This window comes from Rhinoderma darwinii, chromosome 4, assembly GCF_050947455.1.
Source record: "Rhinoderma darwinii isolate aRhiDar2 chromosome 4, aRhiDar2.hap1, whole genome shotgun sequence".
Classification (NCBI taxonomy): domain Eukaryota; kingdom Metazoa; phylum Chordata; class Amphibia; order Anura; family Rhinodermatidae; genus Rhinoderma; species Rhinoderma darwinii.
In genome coordinates this window covers 183,895,179-183,909,859 of record NC_134690.1, presented here as the reverse complement: position 1 = coordinate 183,909,859, position 14,681 = coordinate 183,895,179, and the positions used below count along the sequence as shown (strand labels likewise).

General features: G+C 40.6%; 1 protein-coding gene across 5 annotated transcripts in view; it reads left to right on the top strand.

The window, feature by feature from the left end:
• HMGCLL1 (3-hydroxy-3-methylglutaryl-CoA lyase like 1) overlaps positions 1–14,681 on the top strand; it is a 132,481-nt gene that overhangs the window by 59,928 nt on the left and 57,872 nt on the right. For 3 of the 5 annotated variants that reach the window (XM_075864136.1, XM_075864135.1, XM_075864139.1), the window contains one exon: positions 5,286–5,381. In XM_075864136.1, coding sequence (XP_075720251.1) covers positions 5,286–5,381 — 96 coding nt within the window. Of the gene's footprint in view, positions 1–688; positions 793–2,204; positions 2,308–5,285; positions 5,382–14,681 lie in introns of those variants that run through there. The other 2 variants (XM_075864138.1, XM_075864137.1) reach the window with 2 other exon arrangements.

Sequence of the window (14,681 nt, the reverse complement as noted above, 5' to 3'; positions counted from 1 at the left end):
GTCCTATTTTGACCTTAAGGAACACCAACAATCCAGATGAGGATCAGTCTGAGGGACTAAATTACAAAATGATTAAAACAATAAATATACATTTACCATGTAATCCCTCATTCAGTGTTGTTTACCAACAACCATCTTCCTTAAAGTGTTTGGGGCACATATAAACATGTGCTAACAGCTATTCTACTCAGTTATAGTCACAATGTGTTACAAGAGCAAAGAGTTCTGGCATTGTCTATCTCCATCTGCATTCACTATTGCTAAGTTGTAACACAAACTTTTGAGGCTTCTGCTTAGTAAAATACATACTTAAAAATATTCATTATTTTATCAAAGTTTCCCTTTAACTTTGTGTGTTATGGCAGAGCACAAGAAAAACTCTGCTGCATCTGCATATGCTGTAACGTCAGTTTTAGACTTGGTTCAGTGCCTTGAAGGGGTATTCCCATCTTAATAAATATACGTATAAAACTTAACAACATAAAATTAGGCATTTTTGTAAATACCTTCTTTTTTTTTAAATGCTGTACTTTGCGAGATATCCTGGCTCCATCTTACTGACAGCCCCTCTTTGGTTATTGCTCGTTGCCTAGGGATCCGGCCACTGCTGATTTCCTTTAGTGGTGGCCGCGCTTGCGCAATGATAGCCTCTCCGTCCTTAGGAGAGGATATCAGTGTTGAGGTGAACGCGCATATCAGCACATGCACATTAGATGCCGGCCCGGCCACCTCTCGGGCGGATGCATCAGTGGTCGGCTCCAGTTGTTGGAGTTGTTACAAGGGTTCACACAGGTGGGGGGGAGTGCTGCCGCGGGGAGGGAATGGAGCTTATCGAGAGGGGGGCGTTGGTGCCGTGAGGGGGGGACAGGGGTTTGCAAATGGGGGCAGGGGGTTGCAAAGAGGAGGGGTGTAAGGTGCTGATCGCGAGGGGGGGCGGTGGTGCTGCGAGTGGATTTGTTACAGGTGTTCACACAGGTTGAGACTATCGTTGTCCCGATGATGCTAGAACTAGATTATCTAGCAACGTCGGGAGCGTGCACAGTGCAGAGCGGCTTGATTGACATTGAGACGCTCACGCCCCCTTTTAAAAAAGATAACCAGCACTAGCTGTGTTATTAAGTTGGAAAAAAAGGTAGTTAGGGAAGGATTTTTTTTTTAATTTTAACAACACTAGATTTAGAATTTTATTAAGGTTTAGGATGCCTTTAAAACAAAATATGTCAACTTGGGAATAACCCTTTAATTAGTTAATTAATTAATATTCTCTTAGATAAATCATACCTCCCAACTTTCATGTATCACAAAGAGGGACAACCAATGTTTTTCTTTTAAGCCGCATGTCTTATTCCACCTAATCCCCGCCCATACACACCCGGTTCAGCCAACACAGTATCATGCTCCCTTAGTGCCTCCTATACAGTATAATGCCCTCTAGCTGCCACCATACAGTATAATGACCCCATAGATGCACCTATAGAGTATAATGCCCGCACAGATTCTCCCATGCAGTATAATGCCCACACAGATGCCCCCATACAGTATAATGCACCCATAGCTGCCCCCTTGCAGCATAATGCCTCCATAGCTGCCCCATACAGTATAATGCCCCATACAGAATAGTGCTTACACAGATGCCCCATACAGTAGAATGCCCCATTGCTGCTCCATACAGCTTAATGCCCCCATACAGCATAATGCCCCCATAGCTTCCCCCATATAGTATAATTCCTCCTAGCTGCACTTATACAGTATAATGCCCCCAAAGCTGCCCCTAGTGAAAGTGCCCACATATAAAGTGCCAGTGCCCTTGTAGATATGCCACAGTGCCCATGGAGATAGTGCCCGTGTAGATAGTGCCCCTATATAGTGCCACAGTGTCCATTTTGATAGTGTCACATGCCCCTTGAAGATAGCGCCATTGGGACTCCCTCCAAGAGCTAGATCATAGGCCGGGGATTCCGCTCCTAGTGGTTGGGAGGTAAATAAGATAAATAACAGCTTAACTCATGAAGAGTTTGGCGCTACCTGCAATTATGTTCTCCCACACTTAACAGCACTGTACCCTGTCTACCACCGCAAAATGTTATGCCTTTTTCTAATGAACTTAGACTCCTTGGTGAGCCCCCCCCCCATATTGTCTCAGCCTCAATACTCAGTGAAAGCTCCAACCAATTTCAACCTTTATAGTTGATCTTGTTTTTCAGTGAGTGCAGGATTTCTGAACAATTACAGTCAGTAGCCAGGTATAAGGGGAAAGAAAAATATGATAAATATGAAAAAGGGCACTTTTCTTCAACAAAATACAAGGTATAGTGCAAAGTTTATTATCTTTGAATATACTATTGATTTATGAAAAAAAAGAAAAGTAAATTACATGTTTTAAAGTAAACTAACATTGACGTGTGTGCAAAATTATTTACATAATCAGGAATGAAAGGGAATAGATACAGTAAGGCCTTATTCACACGAACATGTATTACGGCAGTGATTAGTGAATCACTTCCTTAATTTCTTTTTCTAAACTTCAAAACCGCGTGTCATAAGCATGGCATATGCGTGAAAATCACGCAGCCACCCAGCCAACACTGATGACACACGGAAGTGCAATATGCGCAAAATGCTGTGTTTTTTTGCGCACGCAATACGCACACGTTTGTGTGAATAAGGCCTTACAGTCTAGAAGATGATCAGTCTGAAGGACTGAGTTACAAAATTATTGAAAAATTCTAAAGTAGGAACTTACCATGTAATCCATGATCCAGCATTGTGGAAGCGTGAGGAAAATGTCTAACAATGTGTTGTGTTAAATATATCATGTCAGGTCCGCCCAATTTAAAAAATGTGACCAAACTTCTGCAGACCCATGAAATTATATATCCTACATCAATATTGATAATTCTTCACAATGGCCCCTATATATATATATATATATATATATATATATATATGTATATGGCGGCGTATAAGACGACTGGGCGTATAAGACGACCCCCAACTTTTACCCTTAAAATATAGAATTTAAGATATACTCACCATTTAGTGCAGGAGTGCTTCACTATGGCCATCGGCGGCAGGACCCAGGACTCTCTGTCTCTTTCAGCGGTGATCGCAGCATTCAGGGGAATAACGGCGGAGATGAGAGGTTTCTCTGATCTCCGCCGTTATAGAGCGGGGCTGCGGCTGTGTAATACAGCCATTGCCCCGCTCCTGACAGGAAGTGCGCGTGCGGTCAGCATGAGGTGATGCGGCCGGCACTGCACTAATGAGCGGCAGTTCAGGCACTGAAGACAGAACATGGGGGTGTTTTGTAGCGCGCCCGCCATGTTCTGTCTCCAGTGCCGCCGCTCATTAGTGCAGCGCTGGCCGCATTGCATCATCCTGACCCCACGAACTTATCATGACTCAGGAGCGGGGCTGTGGCTGAATTACACAGCCGCAGCCGCGCTCCCATACATTCATGTGTTACTATACTGAGCTGTGCGGCTGCGCAGCTCAGTATCGAAATACAGGAAATAGCGGTATCGAACCGTTTAGGGATGCACAGTATCGAAACAGTATCGAAGTTTCGATGCACCGTGCATCCCTAATGTAGACAATATCCGGCATATAAGACGACCCCACACTTTTGACATTTTTTTAAGGGTGTAAAAAGTCGTCTTGTACGCCGATATATACGGTATATATATATATCTATATCATACGCATTGAAGGGAGTTTATCAACCTTTCTACACCTCTCACATAGAAAAGTCGCAAAAGGGTCCAAAAGTCACATGTTGTGGTGCTCGTCCTTGACACTTTTGTGGAAATGGGGCGAGGCATCAGAAAAAGGGGCAACGCCATAGCAGCCCAACAAATTTATTATAATTTACGCAAGAAAACTGTCATAAATCGTAGTGGAAATCAGCTCCTAGCTGACATAGATTTTACTCTATGGGGCTGTAAAGGATCTGCCAGACACAGCTTCTGTGTCAACGCCCATAGGTAATCAGTCTGCACCTGCTTCTATGTCTGTGAGACTGACTCCATCTTCCACCACTCAGGATGGCAGGCTTAGGAGTGGGAGAGCCGATCACAGCCTGGCCAGACGGAGCTAGCTCCCGCCCTCTGTCTATTTATACCTGCCTTTCCTGTTCCTCCTTTGCTTGTGATTCTTCTCTGCTGGTTTCCTGGCCCTGCTGCAGCTTCTTGAACTACTGACCCTCTGCTTGTTATTGACCTTGGCTTTACTGACCACTCTTCTGCTCTGCGTTTTGTACCTCGCTCATCTCCTGGTTTGACTCGGCTCGTTCACCTCGCTTGTTGCTCACGGTGTTCCCGTGGGCAACTTCCCCATTTCCCCGGCTTTTTTGTACCCTTGTCTGTTTGTCTGTCGTGCACCTATTGAGTGTAGGGACCGTCGCCCAGTTGTACCCCGTCGCCTAGGGCGGGTCGTTGCAAGTAGGCAGGGACTGAGTGGCGGGTAGATTAGGGCTCACCTGTCTGTCTCCCTACCCCATCATTACAGGGGCGTAGCAAGGTAGAGGCCCATGTTAGGTCTCGTACCTTCCCCCTCTTGATCAGATTAACCCCCGCAGCCTCATCATTGGACAGTTAAAAAATAAAAATAAAGAAATAAATACAAATTATGCTCAACCCAGCGCTACTCTTCTCCCCTCCGGGTCCCCTCAGCATAACGCGGCTCATACAACATACTGACGGCGGGTAGTTGTATTGGCGCAGCATTGATGACGTTGAAGGCGTCAGTACAGATGTAGCCATCTTTATCTTGACTCTCATAACTTGCTGCAGCGTGATATCACACAGCAAAAGCCATTGAAAAAGTCATTGAAAAAGTCTTGAATTTAATGCGTTAAAAGTCAAGATAAAGACGGCTACATCTGTATAATTGTATGAGCTGCGCTTTAATGCTGAGGGAACACAGAGGGGAGCGGTGAGGTGAGTATGTGTTTTTTATTTAATGGCTGATATGGGGGAAATGGATAATGCCAAAAGTGGGTGTGTGGGGGGGGGGGGGGACTGGATGGTGCACAGCCTGGTAGAAAGAGGCTTTTATAAAGAGGCCTTCGCCACTTAATAAATTTGTCGCATCTTACTCAAACTTCTCTTTCTATTTAAACTGGCTTATGAAATGCCACTCTTAACAAATTGCCCCATCAACTTTTAAGCTACACTTGTATAGCAAGTAATGTGGATGCCAAGTGCTTCATCGCCCTACCAAATGATTCATTTTCACACAGGCACTAGGGAGATAATGTAATATAATGTGTTTCTCTCTCTGATTAGATGTCAGATCACACAGAAGTCATGCAAGGGATAAAGATTTTCAGTGGCGTACACTATCCTGTTTTAACTCCAAATATCCAGGGGTTTCAATCTGCAGTAAGTATTATTGGCTCGTAGAGCATGTTATTAATATCAATTTGTGTGATTTTTCTTTTCTTACAGCTCAAATTGCATGGTTATAGAATAACTTAAATGTCTGGGAAATATATTAATGACCATTGCCTTCTGTATTCCCGAAAGTTTATGTGAGCTATTGATGAAGCAATGCTAGGAACGCTAGCCAAATGTAAATGCATTAAAACACCTGCTAAAGATATTTGCCTATTAAAGGGGTCTGTGTCAGAATAATTATTTATGGCATATTACTTTGGCTCCCACCAATCACTAGGACGAAGTGGCAGCAGCGCTAGTTGTACTTTGTCTCCCGTCGGCTCTGCTCAACATTAACTATAAATGGCCGCCCATGCATTCTCTAAAGAAAGAATGGAGCCCACAGGAGAAGACATGACAAGGCACTTTCCTCATGCTGTTGTCACTTGGTTGACGTGATTGGCGGGGGTCATAAAGGTCATATATTTATGACATTTCCTAGTTATATGCCATTAATGCCTTTTGCATGGGCCAATTTTCGGGCAAACGAGAGTTCATATGTGTAAACACGACGCTGATCAGCCGATGAATGAGCAAACGCCCGTTCATCGGTTGATGGTATTGTTTTTTACTTCATGATTTATTATCATAGTCGGCAGCACATCTCCCTGTGTAAACAGGGAGAGATGCTGCCGACACGATGAAAATGTATGGGGACATCCCCATGCACCAAATTTTGGTGCAGTTTTTCGGCCGAAATGTTTGCTGCAAAAAATAGCATGCAACAAAAATTTAAAAAAAAGCTGATACGTACAATGGCAACGCGTCTCTCTGATGTCCTGCAACCCGGCCTCCTGGGATGACGTATCATCCCATGTGACCCCTGCGGCCTGTGGTTGGCTGCAGCAGTCACACAGGATGAAATGTCATCCCTGGAGGCCAGGCTGGACGCAGAAGCAGAGAGATCTGGGAAAGTATAATCTTTTAAATAATTTTTTGAGTAGTGATTTTTTTGTGGTGGAATTGCAGCTTTTCTGCCGCAAAAATCTCAACATCTGCTATTTGTTGTGGGTTTTACATCCCTATTGAATTTAATAGGGAAAACCCGCAACAGAAAAGCAGCGATTCCGCAACATAAATTGAAATGCGGCGGATTAATAAAACTCACCACAGGTCAATTTATCAAAGTTTGATCCTGCCCGTTTAACTACTGAGATGCAATGGTGAACAACGACCACGACATCTAAGCCATTAGAAAGAGGGGTGGCTCCTCCATTACCCCATAGACCACCCATCGACGCGGTCACGGGTCGACGATGGTTGTCATGGCAGCCGGGGGGCCTAATGAAGCTTAACTGGAGCCAGTAAAAATTACAATACACTGCAATATATAAATATTGCAATATATTGTGGAAGTGATTAAATAAAGTTAAATAAAGTTTTTAGTAACTTACAAAAAAATATTAAAAGTTAAAAAAACACTCCTTTTCCCATTTTCCCTCTAAGTTATGTAAAAAACATAAAAAATAAAACATAATTGCTAACGCCGCATCAGTAAAAGTGCGAACCATAACAATATTGAACCCACAGGATGAACGGTGTAAAAAAAAAAAATGTCACAAGTCCACACACCACTTCGTTGACAGAAAAATAAAAAAATTATAGCTCTTTGGCAACACACCAAATAATGTTTTTTTTCATAAATTGCTTTTACTTTGTGAAAGTAGTACATTCTAAACAAAATTATGTAGATTTGGTATCAGCATAATCTTGTTTACCCTCATAATAAAGTTAAAATTCCGCTTTTAAGACACGGTGAGCGCTGTGAAGACAAAACAAAAAAATCTATGGCGGCCTATGGCCGGTGCTACGGGCGCAGATCATCGAGGCAGCTCGTTGATCGGCGCTCGTTTGCTCCAGTCACAAGGAGCTAGGTATGGGGACTCATTACGCTGACCGCTCGTCCCCATACATTATTATTATGTCGGCAGCGCGTTACCCTGTTTACACAGGGAGATGTGCTGCTGACAACGATAATATTAAAGTTTTTAAAACGATACGATCAGCAGATAAATGAGTGTTTGCTTCTTCATCTGCTGATCGCTGCCCTGCTTACACAGGGCAATTATAGTCAATGAGAGTTCTATGAACTAATTATCTGCCCGATAATTGCCCAGTGTAAAAGGGCCTTAAGCGTGTATGTCTGAATCTTTCTACCGATACATGCTAACCGTACGGAAAAATTGATGTGAATGTGACCTTATGTGTATTTTACCTCAGGTCTCACTGTTCTCCTGCTTCTCATATATGCACCACACCATATATACTGTACATTGTTTACTAGCATTGTACCTTATATACCCTAACTTGGTATTTTTTTTAGTTTATTCAACAAAAATAAGAAAATCTAGATTGAAATCGAAAATCTTCCATAGTATTGAAAAAAATCTAGATTCTATTTTTTTTGCAAAATCACTGAGCCCTAGATCCATCAAATAAATGCAACTTTATGCCAACGGACCAGTAAGAAAAAAGAAGTATACAGATGGCGACGAGTTGCATCCCTTTTTGGTAGTATCTTTTTTGGAAGGTATACGTCTAAAAAGAGGAACACGGGGTGTGAACTTTGCCTGAGAAGAGCTGTACCAAATCAACACTTCTTATTACTATACAGGAATGTGATGATTTTCTCTAAATAAGTAGAGATCATACAATCGTGAATTTTCAGACACTCAGCAGCTCAAGTAACTGTATACATTCCGTGCTACCCCCTTTATCCCCCTCTCTCCATCAGTTTTTATTGTTCTGCTACTGACGAGGATATTGAAGCCTCTTGTGATGTTTCAAGTTTTGAGTGTAGGATGTTCCGGCGGCCTAATAACAACTACTCAAGTTATTACAGCGATGTGGGATGTAGGTATCTCTGTATTATGTCTAACTTAGCTGTGCATTCTACAATGTAACAATGCCATCCTGAATATATGTGATGACATTAGTTTTCACCAGTAATAGCCACATATAAGGACATATTGTGCATAATATTTCATATATATCCAAAGAAAACGGCTTGTACAATAGTGTTATTGGACACAACACAAGCGTGCAACATTGATTAATCTGTTTTCAGTAAGGGCTTTTCTAATAAACTGTAGTGCATTCTAACAGCACTGTTGTAATTTATCTTCTTAACTTTGTCTGGGTTTATTTTTATGCATGAAGAACTGAAGCTCCTTTGATGCATGGCTCCGCTACGCTGTCTAATATCTTAGACACGTTTGCAATTGTAATGTTTTAAAACAATGGCACGGTTTTCTATCATTAAGTCACAGATGTTGTGCACATGTGTTTTATATTGCGCTGTACATAGCACAATTCTCTTAGCCCTCCAAAAGTCAAAAACACTGAAAGGAAAAGAGCGATTGTCTGAATAGATTCAGTTTGAACATTCACATAAATAAATTATATTGTAGTTTACTTCTCTTGATTTTGTATGCCTGTCATTAGGCTTTACACAGTGACATAGTTGATAAGGTTGAAAAAAGACACAAGTCCATCAAATCCAAACTATAATCCTACTGTGTTGATCCAGAGGAAGGCAAAACTCATTAGGTGAAAAATACCTCCCCTACTCCAAATATGAAAATCAGAATAAATCCCTGGATCAACGTCAAATCTCCAGAAACGAGTGCTCATAACCTGTAATATTATATTTTTCAAGAAAAGCACCAAGGCCCTCCTTGAACTTACATAGTTACATTGTTAGTACGTCAAAAAAGGTATGCAAGAAAAGGAAGGGATAGGAGAAATTCTAGAACTTTGTTTTACCTCTATTGATCCAGAGGAAGTTTTAATCCGACTGCATTAACATTCAAACAATAATTCTACACATTGACATAGGAGCTAATGTTTTTTCGTTCTAGGAAATGATCTAACCCTTTTTTAAAGCCATCTACTGTCCCTGCTGTGACCAGCTCCTGCGGTAGACTATTCCATAGATTCACAGTTCTCACAGTAAAGAAGACTTGTCGCCTCTGCAGGTTGAAACTTTTTTTCTCTAGACGGAGGGAGTGCCCCCTTGTTTTTTGAGGGGGTTTTATATGGAACAGGTTTCCACTATATTTCTTGTATGTGTCATTCATATATTTATATAAGTTAATCATGTCCCCCCCTTAGTCGTCTCTTTTCAAGGCTAAATAGGTTTAATTTTGTTAATCTTTCCTACAGCTAAGATCCTCCATGCCCCTTATTCGTTCAGTTGCTCTTCTTTATTTTTTTTTCCAACTCCAGGGCATCCTTTCTATGAACTGGAGCCCAGAACTGAACTGCATATTCTAGATGAGGCCTCACTAATGCTTTATAAAGTGGTAATATTACATCCCTGTCCCGAGAGTCCATGCTTCTTTTAATACACAACAATATCTTGCTGGCCTTAGAAGAAGTTCCATAGTCTCACCGATCTCACAGTAAAGAATCCCTATCTGTGATGATGGTGAAACCTTTTTTCCTCTAGACGTAGAGGATGCCCCCTTGTCCTTGTTACAGGCTTAGGTGTAAAAAGATCATTAGAAAGATCTCTGTACTGTCCAGTTATAGATTTGTACATTCTAATTAGATCGTCCCCAAGTCGTCTTTTTTCTAAACTGAATAAACCCAAGTTTGATAATCTTTCTTGGTACTGCAATCCACCCATTCTCTTAATTACCTTGGTCACCTTTTTTGCACCCATCCTAGTTCAGCCATGTCCTTCTTATACACAGGTGCCCAAAATTGTATGCAATATTCCATGTGTGGTCTGACTAGTGATTTGTGTAATAGATAGCAGAATTGTCCTACTCCTTAAAACCTAGTTGCATGCTTAGTATTTCTACCTCCATAGAGTCACATAACTATGGTGATGTTTTTGTTCTGTCTTATCTAAGGTGTATTTAGCAATATTGTTTTCTTTCTTTCTGCCCACAGAGACATTATTATCTCAGATGACCAATGTGTTGTTTCTACAAAAGTGATTTATGGAATTAATGCTTTAATTTTAGTGGTCAGAATTTTACCCTAGGGAAACATTCACCATTTTATTTTCATGTATGAAAGTCCAGTATTCATTTTGTTCATTTGAAAAGGAATGGTTTTAAAAGGCCCTTTCTTACACATAGTATCAACCTGCAACTCAGGCTTTCCAGATTATTTTTTTTCCAATTTTAAATGCCTTAACCAGCAGCACAATAATGGGGTATATTTGCCACCGTGTACCAGTAGGACATATGAAGTTTTTAATTAAACTAATGCCCCAGGAGCCTTTAAAAGGACATCCTATGTGTGCAGTCCGTGTAAGGTCAGACAACATGACAGGCAGGATGGCACCCAATCAGAACCCCTTCTCAGGGTAGTGGGAAAGATCATGACATGACATGACATTAAACTTACCCCATCTATCTGCTGTGAATATTTGAGGCTCCCTCAACATTGTTGCTGACCAACTGGGAAAGGTCTTGCAGTCCAGTGATCTTTAACCCCTTTAGGACACAGCCTGTTTTGGCCTTGTGGATGCAGCCGATTTTTTTCAAATCTAACATGTCACTTTATGTGGTAATAACTTGGGAATGCTTTAATTTTTCCAAGCGATTCTGAGATTGTTTTCTCGTAATACATGCTTTATGTTAATGGTGAAATTTTAACGATACATTCAGTATTTATTCGTGGAAAAACACCAAAATTTTGAGAGAATTTGCAAACATTTGCATTTTTCTTAATTTAAATGTATCTGCTTGTAAGACAGACAGTAATACCACACAAAATATTTAGTAAAATATATTTCCCATATGTCTTCTTTGTTTTTGCAGCATTTTTTGAATGTCCTTCTCTTTTTCTTGGACGTTACAAGGCTTATAAGTTTATCAGCAATTTCTCACATTTTCAAGAAAATTTCCAAAACCGATTTTTTTATGGACCAGTTCAGTTCTGACGTGGTTTTGAGGGTTCTATGTATTAGAAACTTCCCATGAATCACCCCATTTTAAAAACTGCACCCCTCAAAGTATTCAAAACAGCATTTATAAAGTTTCTTAACCCTTTAGGCGTTTCACAGGAATAAAAGCAACGTAGAGGTGAAATTTACAAATTTCATTTTTTTTTTTGGGCGAAATTTATTTGTAATACACTTTTTTCAGAAGGTTTTTACCAGAGAGCGCAACACAATATTTATTGCCCAGATTCTGCAGTTTTAGGAAATATCCCACATTTGTCCCTAGTGTGCTAATGGACTAAAACACTGTCCTCAGAATCAAAAGAGCACCTAGTTTATTTTGGGGACCCCTTTTTATTAGAATATATTTTAGGCAGGTTTGAAGAGGTCTTGTGGTGCCAAAACAGTGGAAACCCCCCAAAAGTGACCCCCATTTGGGAAACTACACCACTCAATGAATTTATCTAGAGGTATAGTGAGCATTTTGACCCAACAGGTTTTTTTGCTGAAAATCGTCAGTAATTGTGGAACACAATTACGAGCCGCAATTACTGACACATTCACTTCTATTGTTCATGGACACCTTCCTGTTTATTTCCGGGAAGGTGTCCGAGCCATAGAAGTATACCGCAAAAGATAGGTCATGTCCTATCTTTTTCTTTTTACGGTCCGTGCTACTTTGTATGGGAGCATGGGCCGAAAATGCGGGGGCGGCTGGCCGTGCCCGCAATCACAGTTCGATTTTGCTGGATTGTTTTTTGGGGCCATGGCACAATTGAAGACCCCCTGAGGTAACAGTACAGTGGAAACCCCTAAAAAGTGACTCCATTTTGGAAACTATACCCCTTAAGGAACTTATCTAGGGGTATGGTGAGCACATTTTGACACCAAAAGTTTTTTTTTCCAAATTGACTAGCATTGGGCAGCAAAAATAAAAAACTATATATTTTTTCCAATAGGATATAGTTTTTCCTCAAAATTTCCAGGAAGATTAAAGGAGAAAAAGTACCCCAATATTTGTGAAGCTATATCTCCCGACTATGGTAATACCCTATATGTGGTCATAAACTGCTGGACATTTGGGAGAGCTCAGAAGGGAAGGAGTGCCATTTGACTTTTGGAGTGTAAATTTTGCTGGAATGGTTTGCAGACTCCATTTCACATATGCAAAACCCCTGGTGCACCAAAAAAAGTGAACCCATTTTAAAAACTACACCCCTAAAGGCATTTATCATGGGGCATGGGGTGTAGTGAGCATTTAGACCCAGGAGTGTTTTTTAAGAAATTAATACACCGCGGATGATGCAAAGTGAAAATTGCAATTTTTACACTGATATGCCATTTCACTGCACATACGTTGTGCCCAGCTTGTGCCACTGGAGAATCTTACCCCATAAATTGTTCAGCGAGTACTCCTGGGTATGGCAATGCCATACATGTGGACGTAAACTGCTGTTTGGGCACACTGTAGGGCTTAGAAGGGAGGCTTTTGGAGCGCGGATTTTGTTTGATGATAGTTCTGTTTGGAGTTTTACCGGTATTTCATTATATCAGGGCATAATAAGATGGTATAATAATGGGGTAAATAAAATTCATCCATAGATGTGTGGTACACTTTGAAACAATCCTTTATGCACAGGCCAGTGTCACACTGATAAATTATGTCCATTCTTATCCCCTCTTTTGGAACACACTCTGCACCTTTTTGGGACTTTTACTCCTTTGCACTTTGCTGGGTAAGTGTCCCCCTGGTACGGGTGCCTTCGCTTTCAGCAGATGTACTGTGGCCTTCCTCTTCCTATTTCCAAAATACTAGGGCCCTGATAACCACTTCTTAAAACTGAAGTAATATTCCCGTCTGGCCTGCACATCATGATGTTTTTTCATCACCGCCTTACTAGTGCTATAACTTTTTTTGTTTTTCCATCAACGTAGCCGTTTGAGGGCTTTTTTTGCGGGATGAGCTGTAGTTTTTATTGGTACCATTTTCTTGGGAATTCGACTTTTTGATCACCTTTTATAAAAAAAATTTGGGAGACTAGGGACCAATAAAACAGCGATTCTGGCATTGTTTTTTATGTATTTTTCTTTACAGTGTTCACCGTGCAGTATAAATGACATGTTGATATGTTACCTTTATTCAACGTATCAGTATGTTTACGGCAATACCAAACTTATATAGTTTTTGTATGTTTTACTACAGGTAGGAATGTTTTCCTCTGGCCTGCACATCAGGCTGTTTTTATCTCTGCGCCTTACTAGAGCATAACTTTTTTATTTTTGATGGAGCTATGTGAGGGCTTGTTTTTTGCAGGACAAGCTTCTGTAGATTTGATTGGTATTATTTTAGGACACGTGACTTTTTGATCACTTTTTATTTTATTTTTTGAAAGAGGAGATTACGAAAAAACAGCAATTTCTTTTATATTGTTATTTTTTTCGTCATTCACCGTGCACAATGAATTACATGTTAAATTTATTCTGCGGGTCGATACAATTACAGCACTACCATATGTATTAAGTTTTTTTATATGTTTTACAGTGTTTGCACAATAAAATCATATATTTTGGGGTAAATGTGAATTTTCAATCACTTTTTATTCCATATTTTTAGGAGATGTGACCTAAAAACAGCGATTCTGGTGTTGTTTTTCATATTTTTTTCTTACGCCATTCATTGACAGTTTAATAGTTCATAACTTTATGAACTTGGTGATAACAATTATGTTTAGTTTTTTGGGGATTGTTTTTCATTTTTTCCAATAATAAAACAGTTATTATGGGAAAAAGGCATTTCTGTGTTTTTTTTAACTTGAAACTTTTATTTTTTTATTTTTATACTACATTTTTATTAACTCTATAATCTTTTTTTAACTTTTTTCTTTGTCCCACTAGGGGAATTGAAGTCCTTAAACACTGATCGCTATACTAATACATTGCACTACCTACGTAAAGCAGTGTATTAGAGCTGTCAGTGTGACACTGTCAGCAAGCCTATCAGGACCTGCCAGAGGCGGGTCCTGATAGGCTTCCATACTTGGCAGACCCGGAGACCATTGTCAGGCCTCCGGTTGCCATGCCATCCATTGGCACCCCCACTATCGCGTCATGGAGGTGCCGATCTACTACAAACCCCTTAAATGTGACGATCTCTATTGACCGCTGCATTTAAGGGGTTAATTGCAGAAATTGCTGCATTGGACAGGGGAGTGGAGTGTCAGCTGTCGAGGACAGCTGATCTCCCGGTTCCCGGATACTGGCTGTTGGGACAGTGAGCTCTGGGAACGGTTCAGTATCTGTACGTCCTGGTGTGAGAAATAACCTCTCACCAGGATGTACAGTTACTG